The sequence below is a fragment of the Parasteatoda tepidariorum genome, chromosome 2 (genome assembly GCF_982258835.1).
Source record: "Parasteatoda tepidariorum strain Cologne lab strain chromosome 2, Ptep-v5.0, whole genome shotgun sequence".
Lineage (NCBI taxonomy): Eukaryota > Metazoa > Arthropoda > Arachnida > Araneae > Theridiidae > Parasteatoda > Parasteatoda tepidariorum.
Window position 1 is genome coordinate 18976991 of NC_141756.1, and position 21950 is coordinate 18998940.

The 21950-nt window shown below is 30.0% G+C and overlaps 1 protein-coding gene across 3 annotated transcripts in view; it reads left to right on the forward strand.

Annotated features, from left to right (window-relative positions):
• The first annotated feature begins 133 nt into the window (after positions 1 to 133).
• The window catches only part of LOC107442680 (tyrosine 3-monooxygenase-like), a 66325-nt gene continuing 44508 nt past the window's right edge, over positions 134 to 21950 (forward strand). Inside the window, exon 1 of one of the 3 annotated variants that reach the window (XM_087156929.1) lies at positions 134 to 274. In XM_087156929.1, coding sequence (XP_087013055.1) covers positions 197 to 274 — 78 coding nt within the window. In that variant the 5' untranslated portion in view covers positions 134 to 196. Of the gene's footprint in view, positions 275 to 14511; positions 14631 to 16054; positions 16239 to 21950 lie in introns of those variants that run through there. The other 2 variants (XM_087156930.1, XM_043050313.3) reach the window with 2 other exon arrangements.

Here is a 21950-nt window from a genome sequence, read left to right on the forward strand (position 1 = left end):
AATTGGCACACGCGTCAAATAATTTCGTCATCGGATACAAATATTTGTTCAGACGAGTATGGATTGAGAAAATAGAGATTTATTAAAAGCTTTTTTCGTCTGGAATTGATTAATTTAATGATTTACTGTTCGATCAAGGCCGAACCTGCTTTATTAAACCTGGTTGGAAGTTATGACGCCGAGTGAGCATTAAAAAATGAAAGGAAAATCAATTATTCTGCATAACTTTTCATGTAATGGTCAGGTGTTCATATACCAGGACTCAATAGTTCAAGTGAGTACCTCAAGTATTTTAAATAATCTGTGCAGACCATATTTTAAGTTTCAAAATCAGACATAAATACGCACTTTCTCTGAATGAACGTACTTTTTCTTCTAACTCTCGAAATATAGGGGGTAGACGCAATCTGAGCAATCGATCCGCTCCCACAGGAGAGCGGATCGAGTTTTAAAAAAGTCATATATTTAAAATTGGATTTTTCAAGAACTATTTGACCGATTGCATTTAAATTTTGCATTTTGCTTTTTAAAATTACTTTCATAAAATGATGTAAACTTTAATATACCTTACGATTGGATTGGTTGCCTTTATAACTCATGAATAAATAGAATTCGAACAATATTGGATAAAATTTCCTCCTTCAAATATCTTTTAATTTATTTGATTTTTAAATTCCACACAAATAAACATAATAACGTAAATAGAACTATTGATGAATAATGAGTGAAATTAAAAAGAAAGAAAATGAAGATACAAAAATGAAATGCATACAAAAAATATAAAATTAAAATGCATTCTGGCATACGCTGTTCAATCTTGTTATTGATACAAATTTGTATGCTTAACTAATTTCATGAAAAATAAAAAAATCAATAGTAAACTGGCATCAATTGCAATATTATTTCAAACGTAGCTTTTAGTTCAATAAATAATCACTTTACCCCCACTTGATTATACAAACGCTGCGCAGCCGAACCTTTTGGCCTTTTTTACCCCTTTTCGGGACAAATTTGGCTGTGTCACTTTTTTTCCGAAACACAGGTTGGACACACAGACATTCTCATGGCAACCAACTTAACTTTCTCACTAATGTTGTTGTTGTTGTTACTAATGTCACTTACCAATATCTGCAAGCCTGATATGGAAAAGTCCTAGCAATTTTCAGTCAGAGGATGCGTTTCTTGTTTCTCAGTGGCGCCGTCTATGGCAAAGTATATGACTTCAGACACACACGCTACACAGCCCGTTTTACAGGGAGGACACATTCATTCTCAATTCATACATCCACAGATCGTAATTTTAACCTGAACCAGGGAGCGATCAATCTCCAATTCAGTGCCCCAAGCGGTACTGATTTGTATGGGAACTTGGAGGACTTCGTTACCTCGACAGATTTAACGTGCACCAGTCACCACTTAATACATGAGGATTCTTCAGCAGGCAGGATTCGAGCTCACAATCTCACAAACATGAGCCCAGCGTCCTACCAACCAGGCTATCCCGGACATACCAATGTTGTTATCCCAAGTTTAAGAAGGTGATTCCGATTCATACCTAATCACTTATGAATACTTCTGAAATCAATATACATTTGTATCTGATAACTTCATTGATACTATCTGATATTTTTACTTTTTTTCCTTGTGACTGGAAAGTGAAAAATAAAAGAATTTTATATAGTTTCATAGCATAGTTTTTATGATCATGCATTCTATAAGTGTCAGTGATTATAGATTTATTCATCTAAATATGTTATTGTCGTAGAGATGTGTATTTCTGCCGAACCAGGTGGCATTTCGTAGTGTTTTCTACACTAACTGTTCAAGATGTTTACATCCAAATTCTAAAATTTAATTTCGCAAAATTCGGTCATTTAATCTTTTTAGAGTAAATTTTTGAATAATTTCATTCTCCTTGCGGCAATCTGTACTTTCGTCTTATCAAATACATTAAATTTCCATATTCGCATATAGATTTTAAGTTCTTTTATTTAAGTATTTTAATAGTTACTAATATTTTTTCCTTACCATTTTTAATCTGAAACTGATACAAAATTGCACAGAAATATATATATATATATATATATATATATATATATATATATATATATATATATATATATATATATATATATATATATATATATATATATATATATATATATATATATATATATATCCCTTCGTTTGCTTCAAAAATACTATTGGTTAAAAAAGTCATCATGTGTCGAGTGCTCTATTTTTATAGGTGCCCAATCTCAAATTCAAACTAGAAGGATAACAACAAAACAGATCATTGTGGCTACCGCGGTTTTTTTAGTTGAATTTTCCACTTCACTTTATCTCCCATTTATTCCAAACATTATTTGTTGTTCTCATTTAGGGCTTGCGAGTCTTAAGAATAAGTCTTGTGCTTATGAAAAAAGTAAAGCTTTTAAACTTTACAATTTTTGAAGCAAAAGACGTTTCTACATTATCAAATATACCTGTTATATTAGTTTAAAGTTTAACATGCTCAATGTAATGACATTTATCTATTTCAAGCAAATTATTCATTTCTAATCTTGATCGAATCATTTATTAATTTAAAATTGATAACTGATAACTTTTATAGAAAAAAAACTTATCGATTTCGATTGAAAATCATTTACAAATTTCAGCCATGTCCTTTTTTTTTTAACAGACTTTCGTGACATTATAGAATACATAAGAATGCTTTACGAACTGAGTTTTGTAAATTTCCCTTTTGATTACATTTTTTCAATCTATTTTATGTTTTATTTTCATTTATAAAAAGAGTGGAGTGTAAGTTAGCTTGATTCTGAACCAAGTTGGTTGTGGAAAAGTCACTTATGAAAAACGAAGGAGATGAGAGTGTTCTTGAAATTTTAATTATAATAATTATTAATGTCACAAGCTTAAATAATCATTGAAATAAAATTTCAGGTTTGTTAATTTGCAACACAATGTTTTGCAAGTCTTTCCCTGCGTGTTAGAAGATTTGATTAAATTTGCAACTGAATACATACTCACGCAAATATATTTTTTTTTTAAAAATTATTTTTTTTACCCATTATTCAATTGGGTTACATATTACATTAAATTTTTTTTCTTAGAAATATTATTGAAATTGAAATGTTGCAAAGCATTTTTTATTGTTATTTTTCTATTAAACTACAATTGCATAAATTTCGAAAAAATGATTGAAAATATTATCATTATTTACTAACCGCATGCTTTACCACCAATTACTTATTTCTAGGAAACTTTATTTTGATAAGATTTATAACACTCACTAATTATGTTGCTTTTCAACAATATTATTATAAAAATTATTGTTTTATACTAAAGAAATAATTGTTTTGTTGAGTTATCAATAAGACAATTATATTCTAAAAATCAAATCTTTCAGCTTAAAAATTCCAGGAATCGTTGAATTATTTATTCATCAAAACGTCTTTCATTTTTTAAACCTGTTTTTGTATTGAGATATATCGGGTCCTAAAATATTGCCGGGTCCAGTTACCCGATTAAAATTGAGTCGTTTACCCGACCATTTCCGGATACCGGGCAAGAGTACTTTTTGTAACCCTACCAGTTCCGGTTATCCAACATAATTGAGACTTATTACGGACCGGGTATTGTATTAATTATATAAAACAATGCAAACATTGTATTTCGTTTTCTATCAAGCAAATATTCAACAAGATATACAAGTAGTTCCAAGAAATTTTATTGAGTGCCTGTACAAATAAAATCTTACTTTTATTTTTAGATCTTCCTTTTTCTTTAAATCTAAAAAAGAATATTTCTGTTAGAATTTTGGGACGGATTTAGAATGATACTAATAAAGTTTACTATTAATAATAAAGTCAAGATAATAAAGATAATACTAAAGACTATTAATAATAAAGTCTACTACTTATAGACTCTATTATTATTGAATTTTTCCTTTGATTAACTTAAATTTTTTATTAGCATTTATTAATGTAGTTTCTGTTAGACGAAGGATATTTTAAACGCATCATAAATGACTGTATAGGAAATAAGAAAATATTTTAACTATCAGTTTCCTGAGTTATGATTCTATCTCTGTAGTATAGCAATTTTGAACTCCTCACAGATTCTTCTAGATCACGCAATAAACAAGGGATAAATTTCCTTCCCTGAAAACGTTTTCATGCGAAACTAACGCATATTTACGTTACACGGTGAGCAAAAAAACCCACAAAAATCTCCCGTGGTCAGCCAGACGGCAAGTAATAGGATTACCCTGCCCTTCCCAGGGATTAGGGTATACGGGAAAAATTTAAACTCGTCGCCGCTACCGTCTCCCTCAGGAGAGGACGCACAGGCCTACACCATCAGCTAGTTCTGGCTGAGGAACCCGGCGAAGTACCCTCATACCATTTATTAATAATCAAAATTTACATGAAATTTGCATATAGCGTTTTCAGCAGTTAACCCCTTAACGATCGGTTAATTTTCAAGAAAACGGTCATAAAAGTGCCTATTTTTTTGGCTTTTGTGTTTGTATTACGTATTTGATTAGTGCTAACATCTAGTTTAAAATAAACTAACTATCTACAATTTCCTTAAAAATATCCTGGTACTGCCGTCTGGTGTGTAAAATGTAAAATAATTTTTTTCCGGGCAAAAGAAATTAATTAGTTTTATTCTTATTGGCGCGTTACTACTGAGCACTCCAGCCCGTCAATATTACGGGAGCGAGAAATAGAGGGCAAAACCTCACCCCACCATTTTCACGGGAGCGAGAAGGAAGGGGTTAATAACACAGCTCAAAACAATTAGATAAATATAGAAATGAAAAAAATCAATAAAACTGAGTCAAAGGACTCTACTAAAAACATATCAACATATTACAATTCAGCAACATATTACAAAATAGCTGGGCAATTCGCAATAAACATTTAATAAAACATGGATTTAAATCATAGAATACGGAATCAAGAGATTGCAACACTGATTCCAGCCACAAGTGAAGTCTGTCGGGGATCAAAAGACCCTTATAGTCGACATTTGGTGACAAACGAGTAGAGGTTCTAATAGATGACGATAAATTTTAAAACAGTGTAAAAAATTTGAAAAAATTTAAAAAAAATTAAAAATTTGGTGTTTAATACAAGATTTAAAATAATAATACCAAACCTTTAAAATCATTCATAACCAAAGACGTTTAAAGAAATTTAATCAGAAAAGTTCAAATAGAATTTACCCTCTAGTAAAGATTTTATGACCAATTTTATTTATCCATACTCCTTTTAAATACAAACGTAAGAATCCGTTTATGTTACTGAAAATGTAAAGAAATATTTCCAAATCAGTTTTTTGCTGATTTATACAAAAATATTTTTTTTTTTTAAATTTAAATATCTTATATCTCTATTATCATCTAAATATTAAATATCTTCAGATAACTTATTCATCAACTTTTGTTAGCTTCACTGTTTAGCTGTTCCAATGGTGTCCACCACTTTACCAAAGTTTCCCTAAATTAAAATTCTGCACGAGAGCCAGATGCGTCATGCTTAAACCATTTCAACTTGATTATTAACTGATGAAATATATGGGTTTCCAAATCGAAAATAATGATTTAATAATATGGAAATTAGTTCATTTTTTCTTTCCAATTTTGCCGGCATATGCCTTTCAATATTGTGTATGTTGCGTACTGTTAAATAATACTGATACTTAATTATTTTTTGTTATACCCCGTATGAAAAACTGATAATCTAATAAAACTGTATTTAATTAAAAACTGTGTCTGACAGTGTCAAATAAAAAAAAACTATTGAATATTTGAGAAAAATAAATCTGTTTTTATTTAACTTAAGAGAATGAAACAAAAATTGTATTTTATTTTCTTAATATGTTGAGCTTAATATTTTGAGTTGCACGTTAGTCATCGGTGACTGACTCTGAATTTTCCCCTTTGCCAGCGTAAGTCACCGGTGACTGACAGTGAAAAATATATCAAACCAGAAAAATTATATAGTTTTAAGTAATTAGATGAAAATTATTTTAAAATGCTCTTAATTTTTATTTATTACAAATCAATTTTTCATTTATTTCAATCTGAAATATCACATATCATTGCTGTACTACATAACGTGCACTTCTAAGCAGTGACGTAACATGAGAATATTTATTAAAAAAGAAAGAGGTTACGTGTTAAATAACAAAAAATGCCCAAAGATTAAAAAAAAAGTTAGTTTTAAGTGGAAAATATTTTATAAATGATATATAAAATTATAATATTTTATAGAAAATATTTTATAAATAAACTTTATTTACTATTATTATACCAATAACAACGGCCTCAGTTATTTTACTTATAGTCAATTTGTCTAAATTGAAAATACAATTCATTCAAATCTAAATTTTTGATTACTTATGAAGCATCCATTAAAAAATAATTTACTACAAAAAAAATTATGAAAATCCCATTACCCATGTCACGACATGCATGAAATTATAGAACACTTAACTATGAAAAATAATAGAAACGGGAATATTCGTGCAAATTTGATTGCTGTCAAGTTTGATTTCCAAAATTTTTTAGATATAAATTAACTTTTATGGTTTGAAGAATTCCCTAGATAAGTAAAATAAAAGTTGGATTTATTTATCACGAGTTATAGAGAAAATTAATTGAAAATTTAAACCCATCTCTCCAGATCAGTTTAATTCAATCAATTTACATTTTTATTATTGTGTAAAATGAATAATTTATGATTAATTCTAATCTGTTCTAAAACAGAAAAAGGTATAATGAGAAATTCTCAGAATAATGTTTTCAATATTATAATAAACTAAATTTAGGAACGGTTTGATTAAAAAAATCAATCGATAAATTTCACTTTCAAATACATAATACTTTTATGAAATGTTATCTTCTTAGCCTTCGAAATGAATGTAAATTGTATTGAAATACACCATATTGATAGAAGATTAGAATAGTAATCTTTTATTTTTAAATATTTAAATTGATTGCGTGTTGTACTGAGTGCAATAACATACAAGTTATTTAGTTGCCATGGAAGGTTGAATTTTACACTCATAAAAATGCTTTTTAATTGTATTACTCTTTATTACTGGAATAAGATTAATTCCACAGTGGGTTCAGCAGCAATTTTCTTTGATTTGTTAAAATGAAAAGAAATTGTTTCGACGCATAATTTTGTTAGGTGCCATCAGTAATATAAATATTTTCAGTTGATAATAAAAGTTAGTATGCCGAAATAGTAGAAAAAGTTAGGGAAGGAAAGTTAAAAAAGTATATAGCTGTACGACACTTGAATCTTTCACATTTAATAATGAGTTGTATTTGTAATACCTTTAATTACAAGAAGGAGAATGGTACAGTCTCTACATACGCCAATCTGTAGAGTTGGCAAATTTGCAAGCTTTTCCATCGCAAAAATTTTGACAAAACTTGCTAAATATCATTAACAGAGGGTGGAATTTCCAAAACTATCTCATAGTTTTAAGAGACTTTGCCGAATAAAGTGTTAGTTTGTAATGAAAAAGAATAGCTCTGAAATAGATTAAACTTCTGGAATGAGTGAATTGCGAAGAAACAATTTGTTAATCGAGGTGTGAATTCGCTAAACTACAATGTCTCATATTTCCAAGTTACATTACCAAGATTGTGTTTCAGTTTGAATTAATCAATAGAGGGTTTGAATAGCTCCGAATTCTGAAACCAGTAAGAATTTGCTAAAATATAATTAACTAAACTGTCACTATCAGAGAACCGAAAGCTTCAAGCTAGTTATCACACAGTTTCTAAAGACATGGCCAAGATTGTGTTTCAGCTCGAATTGATCAATAGACGATTTGAATAGCTCCGAATTCTGATACGAATAAAAAATTGAGAAGATATAATTAAATAAACCGTCACTAGCAGAGGGTTGAAAGCTTTAAACTAGCTATCAAACAGTTTCAAGACACATTGCAAAGAATGTGTTTCTGTTCAAATTAATCAATAGACAATTTGAATAACTCCGAATTCTGGAAAGAATAAGAAATTTTGAAGATAAAATTAAATGAACCGTCACTAGCAGAGGGTTGAAAGCTTTAAACTAGCTATCACACAGTTTCAAGAGACATTGCCAAGGTTGTGTTTCAGTTTGTTATTAACAATTAACAAAAGATAGTTTGCAAATATAAGACTTTTGAGCAATTAAGAAAATGCAAAGAATCTCTAAGATTATTTAAAGAAAATAACCACTATTTGGATAACTGTCATCTTAATCTTATATTGAATTTTGTATACTTATATTAAAGATAACACTTAACATTATAACTTTACATAAATGCATAGTTCGAAGGTATCGCGAAAAGAAGCATCTTTTAGCAAAGTAAGATATTTTTTAAGATACATATCAATTCTTTTTCACTTAAGTTTGATATTGGATAAATATTCAAGAAAACATAGTAAACAAGGAACAAAATGTGTGAATGCAGTCATAATATTAATAAACGCTTTACCGATAGCGATGTCCACTTTTACAATTATTGTATTTTTATTGGAAAACACTTTAGCAAATGGATTCCTTGAAATTGGAGTTGCAACATTCGTACTAATTCTGTTTCGTATTATTTTAGTTGTAAAAATCCATCATCTCTTAGACGTTGCTAAAAAACTGAACAACTATTGCGTAAAATTACGAACAAAGGTAAGCTCAAAATTTACACTTTTCATAATTGGCTGGACAATCTTAAATATAGTGTACTATACTGTGGTGTTCATACAACAGTTTACTATATTTAATGAGCAATTTTATATGCCGTTTATTTATGGTAATACAACCAATAGTAAATTACTACTATTAATATATGTCATACTTCAAATCGCTCAAAATATTTTATTATCTTTAAGCCTAAGTAGTTTCACATTCTACTATGTTACAATTTGCTATTTACTTAAGAAGCTATTTGAAAATATCGAAAATAGTTTGATATCTGGAATAGTTATAAACTACAAAGTAATCCTCCAAAAATTTCTGAGATTGATTTCATTAGTTGAAACTATCGACCAGAAACTATCTTTACTTGTATTTATGTGTATTTCTTATTATGCTTCAGTGATTTCTTTGAGTGTTTCAGCCATTATTCACCCGGACATGATTAGTAGTTCTCAACAAAAGGTAATTTTGTTTTGCTCCACAATTTATCAACTGGCTACGTTTGTTATTACGACAATTTCTGCCGCTTTCATATCAGAAGCAGCTAACGATGTCTATTCTGCTGCTCGAAAAATACCGTGGGCCAATCAATATTCGTGTGTAGAGCAAAAACAGTTTTTGTATTTAGCTAAAGGAGAAGTATATTTGACAGCTTGGAAAATTTTACCCCTGAGGCGAAGTGTTATTTTAAGTTTAATTGGTGCAGTTTTAACGTATGTCATTTTAATTGATAGTTTGCAACTTCATTCGTAGCACGTCTATTACAGATTACGTCGATTACTAACCACTAGGGTTTATATACTACGGTTTCTGCAAAATGTCTTATTGAGTGGTAAACAATCAAAATCAAAAACTTTCAGAAATTTTGGTAATTTTACCTACATTTTAAAAGTTTCACCGCAGGAGAACAGGAACAAAGAGATATTTCCTATAAGCTCTTGAATAATTTGCGTGGAAAATACTTTTTATTTAAATTTGCAAAGCAAAGAATACTACACTGAAATATAAACTCTACAGCTAGAAGAAAGTGACCTAAAGAGCGAAGAAAATATTGGCAGCCATATGATTACGCTGTTCGCAAAATACTGTGGACAAATCAGCACTCACGTGTCGAGCAAAATCGACTTTGTGCGAAGTGTCATTTTAAGTATAATTGGTACAATTTTGTCCTTGGTCAATTGCATTACCATTTAGAAATTTATTTGTAACATTACGTTATTTCTTTCAGTGCACGAAAGCTGTAATTACTGTACTATTGTTACTACAAAATGTGTACAATTGTACTATTTCGTTTCTTGTAAAATACTGTGGACAAATCAGCACTCATGTATCAAGCAGAAATGAAATTTTGCATTTAGCGGGAAAAAAAAGTGTCCTTGATTGTTCCATGAAGCGAAGTGTCATTTTAAGCATAACTGATATACTTTTATCTTTGGTCATTTTTTTTGACCATTTAAAAATTTATTTATAACAATGCTTTTTTTCTTCTTGTGCACAAAAACTGTCATTTATAGGTGCTGTAACTGTAATATGCATGGTAGAGTGAACGATTGGCCATTTTAAGTAAGCAATCACTACATAATATGAAATTATAATTATTTGAAAAGCCGGCCAGGTGGCAGAGCGGTTAGCGCGCCTGACTGCGAAGTCAATGACCGCGGGTTCGAATCCCGCTCTGAGCATGGATGTTTCTCTCTCTTGTGTTGTCCTCTGTTGTGTGTGATGAGTGAATGTGGCCCACCCTATGAACGGGATTGTGGCAGTGTGGCGTGGGCAATGTTCCTCGCCTCCGTGACTTTGGTTCACGGGTGCCCACTGGGTAACGCGAAATGAGTAACAACTCTGGCATCTTCTAAGGCGAAACAAATAAAGTTCAGTACCTGCCATTCGAAAAAAAAATATTTGAAAAGTTTAAATTTAAAGAATTATAATAATCTGAAGTATAATGCTTTGTAATAAAATTGTTCAAATTAAGAAATAATAACAACTAAAATAGAAGTTTTCCTTCTTTTATTAATCTGTTATATAAATGAAGACACATTGTTAAAGAAACATTTAAGATAAATGCTACTGTATGGTATACTTAAGAAAATGCATAACAGTATTCTCTACTTCTATTTCAACTTTCATACGATAATAAACTTCAACGCAAGATTACGGTCAGTGAAGGGTGAAAAGTATTTAGGTCATTGACAGTAAAATAAAAATATGCTCGTAAAGCAGTCATGGTCTGCCCGTAATTTTTTTTCTTTAAAAATGTATGACTGCTGCTTGTAATAGTTTTTTTCAGATCGGGCTTTGTTTGATGGCTCAAACGATTTGCTTGTCAAATCAAAGAGAACCGTAGAACGAAGCAAAGTGCTGCCATCTATTGAAGAGCGAAGTCACACGGTCACGGGTTGTCACGCTCTGAATATATTTAAGAAATATTGATAAATGTTTTATAAACATTTTGTACATTTTGTAGGCTTTAATTTTACGTAAATTTTTAGGAATTCAATGCGTCTGTTGTAGCACAAATAATTAATTCATAAGTATTTTTTGTTCGATTGTAATTAGTTAAAACATTTTGTTTCCTTGATCTTTCTTTACTAGTTTTTAAATTTTTATAATATGTGTCCTCTCTGTGTCAGCAACGTGGAAGAAATGTGAAAGAATTTTTTTTTGCACTAACTGGATTCGAACTTGGGACATGAAATCGCATGTGGATGTTCAACCAACATGGAAAAAGCTCTCTGTTTGAAACCAAACTTAAGGAAAAAATTTTTTTTTAATTCGATGAAGTGTTAATTGAATTTTTGAGTATGAAATAATTTTAGTTGTGTATGAATTCGAATAATAAAAAGTGCTAATTTTATTAATTTATATTTTATTCTAATATTTTTTTTCCTAATAACTTAGCGTAAATAATAGTTTTGTTAAGACACAGGTAAATAAAAATTGGTAACTTATTATGAAAATCGCGCAATTATTTAACGAAACAATTTAAGCAGAAAATTAAGTTGGCTAAGTATAGAAAGGTCTTACTTAATTTTTAATGTTGCAAGATTATAAAATTGTCACATTAACGTCAAATATTAATCTAATTTATTTTTTTCTAATATGTGTTTCATTAATATATATATATATATATATATATATATATATATATATATATATATATATTAAAATATTTTATATTGCAGGTTGAGCGTACTCATAGTTCTTAAAGTATACAACAAGAATACCCATCAAAAATTAGGAAAAAAGAACATATGCTCATTGGGGACAAAAACTAATTTTAAATTTAAAAAATCCTTAAAAACGTTACTAATTATTAACGAAGAAAGCGTTAAAATATTAAAATCTGTTTAATTACTAGAAGAGTACGGATTTAATAAGTATTTAAGCCAGTACATTGACTTCAGTTTACTTGCGCCAGTATACTGTTTTATTAAATATACTTAAAAAACAGAAATATTGTTTTATTGAATACACATGAGCTAGTATACTGTATATACTTAATTTTACCGTCAATTCTAAGAATTAAGCTGAAATTCGCTGCAATTACGGGTATGAAACTTTTTTACTCAAAGAAGAAAACTGATAGTGTGGCCACCGGTTTACTCGACTAATATTGATGAAATTCATTACGATTGCTGACTCGAGTTTTTTTTCTTCTTGAAGGGAGCAGACCGTATAAATTAACGATAAACTCACCGAATTTTTCCGAAATTGAGTACAAAGAAATTGAGTTCAAAGTAATTTATATTAGAAAACTGAATCTGTGAAATCTCGTGGTAGCTTTCCTTTCATTAGATAAGACGCGTTGACCAGCTTTTTTAGATAGTCCAACCTGTTTATAGAGCCATTTTAGCAGCGTGCTCAGACGGTTTAGAGCAGTGCACACCAACCTTTTTTATCTCCGTGGAGGGACCAGCGTTTGATAACTTTATCGAGTCCCGCTGAGGATGTGGAGAGACGTTTATTGTTCATATTTTAGATAGTTTTGATTTGACAATTCTAATTTAATTGTACTTGAGCCTCGATGGCTAAAAGGATAGAGCGATCACCTTCCAATGACGTGAACTGAGTTCGAATCCCAGCGATCGCTGGCCGATACGAATTCCGCATCCGTCTTGCATACCAACCATAGTGCTGACGTGAAGTATCCTCAGTGGTAGACGGATCATGGGCTAGAGTACCCTTGCAGTCAGGCTAACCATGGGAGGTTCTCGTGATCTTCCTCTCAATGCAACACAAATGCGGGCAAGTTCCATCAAGAAGTAGTCCACGAAGTCAAATTTCTTCCAATACTTGATCCAGGCTTTCCTTTGTCTTTTGGATTGGGTTCAAAATTACAAGGCTACGTGGTTGAAAATTAGTTGTCGTAAGCACAAAATTGGGTCGGCTGTTCAACGACGGCTATAAAATAAAATAAAATTTCATTAAACTTAAAAATGTCTTCAAAATAAAATACAATTACATGCGCGGTATTAATGCGGCTTTAGATGGCGTCTCTCAGAAACCGGTTAACCTCTCGTCCATTGAAAGTCGTAAGAATCCGAGAAAAATACACCACAGTAAATAATTTCAATGTCTCTTGGGTGGCCCGGTACCATTTTATACATGAACCGGTCCATGGCCCGGATGTTGGAGACCACTGATTTAGGAAATAGAATGGTTGCTTCTGAATCAGGGTTCCTGTATTGAAGTACCAATGATGGCTGCATCTGCATTTTCAACTATTTCTGTGGTACGCTTTCCATTTTTTTTTTGGTAAATAATGAACTGACAGTAAGAAATACTTGCACCTTGACTGGAAGTACATTATAGCGTAATTTTTCAATCATTCTATTTACAGTGAACTTTGTAAGCACAAAATAACGAAAATTGATTTAATATAATTGTTTTTGCAGTTTATTAAAACAAATCTGACTAACTTTAAATTCCCAAAACAAGATAATTCCTGGTTGTTTAACAAATTAGGGTAAGAAAAATGTACGCACGTTAAGTTTAAGAATAATGAATATTTTCAGTAAATTATGAAATAATATTGCTCTCAAAATATTAAACTTTGCTTTTCTCCATTATATTTCAATGATAATTAGACTTCCTAAATTTTTGACAAATCTTTTCTACATAAAAACTAAATGATCTATTTCTAAATGAACTGACATATTCAATAAGTATATGAAATATTATGTCACACGACAGCAGAAACTGCTCGTTACATTTGTGCTGTATATGAAGAAAATGCCATGGTTAAAAGAACCACACGTGATCATCATGGAAAAGGGAAATTTTAACTTCATATAGCCCTCCAGTTTGGTAAAGAGCGATTAGCGAACTTTGCTAGAAATATTACCATCAAATAGCGAGGTAATTAGTAGAGAAAAATAGAAAGCTTCCACACTTTAAAAAAAACAGATATTTACAATTTGATTTCTTAAGAACTATTCGACCGATTACGTTTAAATTTTATACTTTTCTAGATAAAGAAACATTCTTAAAAATTAATTAAAAATTTGCATATCTTTGAGTTCAAAATGTTTTCTGCTGTTACAAATGCATATTAAATATTACAATATTATAATAAATATTATAATAAATAATAAATAAAGTAATAAATGCAGATTGAAATATCTATTTTCTTGTATGGATTTATCGTTGGATAAGCGAATTTTATAATTATTCGCAAAAATATCTCAATTCGTTTAAGTTCTCGAGATAAGGCGAAGTATGCAAAAAGTAAAATTAATATTTTAGGATCCAAACTTTCTTTTGCTCTCCTGACCAAACTATTTTGACCATATTTTCTAGGCAGGCGTAAAATGTCCTCAGTGGTAGACGGATCATTGGTTTGAGCACCCTTGCTGTGGGCTTTCGCTCCATGTAACGCAAATGAGGGATAATTCCATCAAAAAGTCCTCCACGAAGGTAACTTTCTCCGTATACTTGGCCCAGGAGTTCCCTCGTCTTCTTGATTGGGTTCAAAATTACAAAGACTACGAAGCTTTACATTGGTAAACGTAAACTCAAAAATTGGGTAGGCGGAGATGGATTGTAGCCCCCACCCATATTTTGAGGGTCAGTATACCCTGGAGAAAACCCTATCTAATCTCAAATCACATTCCAAATGCAATTGAGCACAAACTTTACCTTTTCAGAATTACAAATTTTATTCTTTGACTATTCAGACTTTTGAAATTTCCCAAACATTTGACTTTTGAAAACTTTTTTCGTCTTTTCAGACCGCTGAAAAACTTATTAATTTTCTTCTTCACATTTTAGGTATGTTTCAAAATTTTTCAACATTGATCACTGAATTGATTTCTTATGCCATTGTCTTATACAATCGATGATATTCCCAACGCATTGTTCCTCCAATACCTAATGCTCTATTATTCTGTAAACTTCTCATTCGTTTTTTTTCTTCCAAATTTTCATTGTACTTTATATTTTGTAAGCCATTTATACTTGTTGTTGATGTAATTATTTGTGTTTTATGTATGTTTAATGTATGTTTTGTATGTAGAATGTATGTTCTACTCTCGTGTGCCCTTGAATAGGGCGGGTCGGGATACGAATAAACAATACCTTGGGGAAAAAAGGTTTATTCAAGGGATGTACGTTTTTGTGTCTGATTTCGTAACTTAAAATACTGTCTGTACTAACTGATTAGTATATTTGAGGTCACCTTTATGAACCATAAACATTGAGTCTAAGTGCGTAAAAATCAGATCATTAGATAAAAAGTTATGCAGGGTATTTCTTTCTTATTGCGCAATGGACATTTACAATTTTTATTAATCTAAATATCAATAATTATCTTGTTACTGGACTTTTATTTGCAAAAGTGCAAAACGCGTTAACACATTTAAATACCTTTGTCTAGCCAAAGGGGAGACAAAAATTAGAATATAAAATAATAAATTTAAAAAAAAAACGAATGAACAACTCAGCAGGAGGTAACCACAAATATACAAAAACAATGTAATAAATATGACGAAAAATATTTCAAAAAATATAGTATATGAATATTAAAAAAAATCATGAAGAGAACATAATATAGAATTTCATGCTGCGTAAAAGTTAATAAGAAAAAGGTTTAAAAAGTAAAAATAAATATTAAAAAAAAAAATAATCAAGAACATAATTATTTCCCTTTTAAATGAAGAAATGTTCGTTTTTATTACATCAATAAAAATGCCATATTTCGAAATCTATACAGGCAACTAATGTATGCAATTAACTCTCAGATAGATATAAATTGTGTTTTCCTGTTAGTTGCGTATTTTGATTGAATAATTATGACCATAACTTTTCGAATACGAATGGAATTTAAATATTCGACTAATCAGTGAAGGTCGAATCGGAAGAAGTTACATTCATCCCGATAAAACCACCCTTTCTTGATCCTTCAATGAGCGTGCGCACATTTTGAGACGATTTTCGCCACCCCTGATTCCAAAAGAGACACTTTTTATCGCACTCATGGCAGCCCCAAGGAAAAGACTTGTCTCAATCAAGAGTTACAGCATTGAGGTAAATTATTTTTAGAATATTCTTTATAGCTTTCTCTTTCAGCACAATAAGTATCTTTATTCATTATTTTACATGTCGTAAAATTAGGTGAAAATTATAATTGTTTATCATCATTATAATTGTTTTCTAATTTCTGTGAAAATGTAATTAATAAAGTCCGGGCTTTTATGACATTTGTATTTTCGGACGATTTTGAGTTTTTAACCCAGTCAGGACAGAAGACTTTTATCGAAAAATATATCGAAAAAAAAAGAGTTGCAACATCGAGGTGAATATTTTTAGAATAATCTTTATATGTTTCTTTTAGCACAATAGGGATCTTTATTCCTTATTTTATGTGTGGTAAAATTGAGGAAAAATCATAATATTTTATTGTTTTTATAACGGTATACCATTCACTGTAAAAAAAGGGATTTTCAAAATGGAGCGAAAAGGTTTAAAAATAGCACCGAAACAAATAATAGACGATTTTAAATGCCCCAGGAATTCAAAGCTGAAACAGCACATGCTCATTTTTGAGAAAAATGCTTAGTCTTAATGGTGATGTCGAGAGAAAGAGACCGATGTTCGTTGGCCGACGATAGGATTCGAACCAGGGTCCTCTTGCATGGTAGTAGGATGCTCTAACCACCATAGTCACAAGCCCAAGTGCAAGCAAATTTGGAAGCCTTATGCAATGCCAAGCGCATTGACATATCATGACATACTAGTTTCCCGTTTCAATGGTACAAAGGGTTGCAATTTGAAAAATATGATCCCAATATCTAAGTCAGGAGATCTTTTATTTTAATTTCACTTTTTGCTTATTTTGCTATCTTTTAAAATCGTTTTAACGAATGGAATTTATGTCAAGATGTGTCATTTTTCAGCAACTATGTAAAGCTTCCTAACTCATCCTGAACTTGGGTGTACAATTATGGTCTTTAGAGCATTCTACAACCCGAAGACTTTTGCTTCGAATCCAACCAGCTGCCAAGAAACTTTTCTCCCCAATATTTCTTTTTCTAAATCGCTTTCAGACAATGCATTTTTCTCAAATATGGGTATATACTAATTCAATTTTTTATATATGAATTTTTCAAACTTCCTTATTATTTTTGGTAGATATCCTGACATAGTTTTGCTCAATTTTAAAAAAAAAAACTCTTTTGCGATGTCATTGTTAATGCAATTCCTAGTCTCAGGGTAAGTTTATCTTGAAAAAAAAATGTAGTTGAATATATATATATATATATATATATATATATATATATATATTGAAAGAAATTATCACGATTAGATTTTTATAAGTTTATATAGTCAAAAATAGGTCTGGCAGTTCTTATCCCAACACCTCTGTAAAGACTAACGGCATGTTTTAGATTTCTGAAAGCATTTTCTAAGACTTTGGGAACTTTTACTTTCATTTTAGGTCAGTTTATGCGATTTATCGCTGATTATTTTTAATTTCCGAATATTTTTTTTTATTAGAAGCATTATCTTGTTTTCACAAATTTCCTACATTATTACCAATTTTCTCAAATTTTCAATTTCTTTTAATTTTGCCCTACCTTGTAAATCCTTTTCCTACTCATTTGATAATGATTGATAGTAAATGATGTATTGATGTATTTCTATTTCATTTCAAATCAAATGAACTTTATTAAACTTTAACAAAAACCTTTTCTAAATTCTCTTAATATACATGTTTTAATACAATTATATGTCAAATGAAATTTAGGAAAGAAATAATATTTCAAATTAAAATTATTGTATAATCATAAGAAATTATTAAGGGCATTTTTTACTATTTTTAAACACAATTTTGAGGATTTTTTAATTCACCAAAATTCAAACTCCAGTAATTAAGAATGGTTATTTTGAAATTTTATAAGTCATTCATCGTTTAGTACAACATGTAGGGATTTTGGGCAAAGTCGGAACTATTATAATCACTGAGAAAGAAACAGCACATTTTTGTTTTAAAAAAGCAGTTGGCAACTAAACTCACTTAGTTGAGAACAAAAGAAAAATATCATTTTCTTAATAGAGTAATTTTTATGAAACATAGAATTTACTTTAATGGCCTTATTTGATTATTACTAATTTTATACTATAATATTCAAAGGCGTAAAAAATATCAGGCATGTATATTCTACCCAATAGTTCTTTACTTAAAAAAAACATCTGTGTAAGTAATACTACACTACAAAAATTTTCATGTATCAAAATAGTATAATAAAAAATAGTGGCAACTATTTTATATTAAAGTGATGTTCCACTGCACCAGGAATGTTCTATTTCACTATGTGGTGTAAAGTATCCACCATTTTTTTTTTTTTTTGCATTGAGTAACAAAATTAAATTAGTAATCATAGTGAGATAAGATACACATTAGAGTGAGTAAATGCATCATTACGATATAATAAAAAATAATAATCGTTAATTTATAATTATGCATGTACTATTTTTCAAAATAAAATTAGTTTGTAAATCAAATATACGAGTAACACAAAGAGAACATAAAGACGAACTCGAAATAAGGCTTAGCAGAAGGGAAGCTCATAGAAATTATGCATGGTAAAATCACTAAATAATAATCACTGTTCACACAGATTTAAAAAAATCAAATATAGTTATCCTTTTTACACACTTGGAGAGATACATACCTATTTTGACGACGAGCAAACAAATTATTCAATCAAATCGAAAAAAATCACTAACAACAAGTCTCGCTGACTAATTCTCAATTACAAACGTTAACTTCTTACGAAAAAAAACCTGCGCCAACATATCGGTTTGAGCAAAATAATTCTCGTTTTATATGAAGGAGCAAGAATGTGGTGTAAGCTAATTTGAGGTCATATAAGTGTTTAAATTTAAATTACACCATTTGAATTATATATGAAAACACTCGGTTCGGGCTTAGCTCGGAAGAAAGTGTTCTTTCTCTCAAATTTTTGAGTTGCTCACCATCATGATCGGAGAGACAAGAGTATACCAGACAATGGACTACACATTCCTGCAGAATTATTATCTTGGTTATTCCAAATATTATAAATTTAATCTAAGAAAAATCAGCTGTATATTTATGTAACTTGATATGATAGTAAAGTTTAGGTTTTAGTAAAGTTTAAAAATTAGTATTGATATAGAAATGGAAATGGCTAAAAATAAAGGCCTTTCATATAAAATAAAAACCTGAGAAAGAACTTTTAAAATTTCTTATTGAAATTCAAAAATTACCACAAATTAAAATCAGGAAATAAATGTATAAATTATTTCTTAAGATTATCAACATGAATGAGTAGCTTTAGGGTTTTTTGACGACTTTCAATGAAATATTGGAGCAATTATCTATTCAAATTCCATTCAGTCATTTTTAATTTTATGATCTATATGATCTGTACCTATTTATGCAATCAATTTAAAAACCGAATTTTAGAAGCAAGTTTTTCCACCATTTGCATCGATGACAGCTAGCATCTGAATACTTCACACCAGTTTTTGATGAGTGGCCATAGAGATGGTCGTCCATGCGTCCATCGCAGCTGAAATTAATGCTGGAAGTCAGGATAATGATATCTGTCCAATACATTATTTGGCCAGACCTATCCGAAACTCAAGCGGTACGATTTCAAGAGTCCTGAGGCCAATTTTAGAAGGAAGTTTTTCCACCATTTGCATCGATGACACCTAGCATCTGAATACTTCACACCAGTTTTTGACAAGGGGCCATAGGGATGATCTTCCATGCGTCCGTCACAGCTGAAATGAATGCTGGAAGTCAGGATAATGATATCTGTCCAACACATTATTTGGCTAGAAGTATCCGAAACTCGAGCGGTACTATTTCGAAGAGTCCTGAGGCCAATTTTGGAAGGAAGTTTTTCCACCATTTGCATTGATGACACCTAGCATCTGAATACCTCACACCAGTTTTTGATAAGGGGCCATAGAGATGGTCTTCCATGCGTCAATCACAGCTGAAATTAATGCTGGAAGTCAGGATAATACTATCTAGCCAATACATTATTTGGCCAGAAGTATCCGAAAACCGATCGGTACTATTTCGAAGAGTTCAAAAATTGGCCTTACTATTCAAAAATTGGCCTCAGAAGAGGCCAATTTTTGAAGGAAGTTTTCCCACCATTTGCATCGATGAGATCTAGCATCTGAAAACTTCACACCAGTTTTTGATAAGTGGCCATAGGGATTGACTTCCAGGCGTCCATCACAGCTGAAGTAATTGCTGGTACAGGGAAGATTGTCCAAATGTTTGACAATGTAATCTGCTTTAATTCGTTTCAAATGTATATCACAGAATTAAAGATGAGACTCTGAAAATGCCAGTCCAGTTTTTTTAACCCTAATTTAAACCGTGTGTGCGTCATCGAACCATGTCTCGATGTTTGAATGAACTAGTTATGATGCTAGAAGGAAAACGAGTTTTACCTCCAAAATACTGCCAAGTAGTTGCGAAAACAGCGTTTTCCAGAAATCACACATTTATATCATAGTTCATATTTCTAACCACAGGAGATGAAGGACCTAGATCGAGCTGTAGCTGTCTGAATGTATATGGCCAGCTGTATTTAGCAAATTCAACATCGTGACCAGTAAAACAATGTTTTCATTTCAACTTAAACCAAAATGCTTTGTATTTAAAGTAAAGAAGGATTTAATTTTCAAAGCAATAATTTTCAACTTGAAACCTACTAGGCTTATTTTGTTTGCAACAAATTTGTGCTATGTTATGGTAGAACAAGCTCCTTAGATTTTAATAGTGCAGTAAATAATTGTATATTTTTGCCATTTTCTAAGATTTTTAACTGCATAAAATAAGAAACTGTTACCAAAATAGATGAAAATAATTTAAAATTAAAGTGTTTTGTTTAAGAATATGTTTGGCACAGACAGCTGAAAGTTAAGTTTCATGGATTAAAAAAAACAAACTTGTAAACTGATGAAAATCAATTTTAGACATTTTTTTGTAATTAGTATACGGACAGTAATACAACTCAAATGAATATTGTGACAACTATTTAAATTACAAAGTATCACAAATTTAATTTATCACATTTGAAAGCCTTTGATTTCATGTTGGATTGAATTATTGAAAAAGTACACAAATTCCAAGAACCAAATTCATTTGGATCATTTAAAAAATTAATTAAAAATATATGCAAATGAATTCCATGCACTGTTGTTAGTATAATTTCCTTTTTTTTTTCATTATATTTCTTAAATAATCTTTTTTTAATAAGATTTTTTTAAATTTTTCCAGTTTATGTATGAAACGGTGCTATCTAGCTCTTTTCTTATAATTGTTTCATATAGTTTCAATATTTTAAACAAATTTAACTTCTTAGATCTGTTTCTTCCTTCATTATATTATAATAGTAAATTTAAGTTTAAATAGAAAAACCTTTTACTATAATCGTGCATATGTAAATTTAAATTAATATTGAATTAGTAACAATATTCAATTAATAATAATGTTTAATTAATAATAATAGTTAATTGATAATAATATTTCATTAATAATAATATTCAATTAATAATAATATTTAATTAATAATATTTAATTAATAATATTTAATTAATAATATTTAATTAATGATATTTAATTAATAATATTTAATTAATAATAACATTTAATTGATAATAATATTGATACTTTTAGTGAATTCTGTCAAAATTTTAACAGAGTATAAGTTGAAGACACATTCA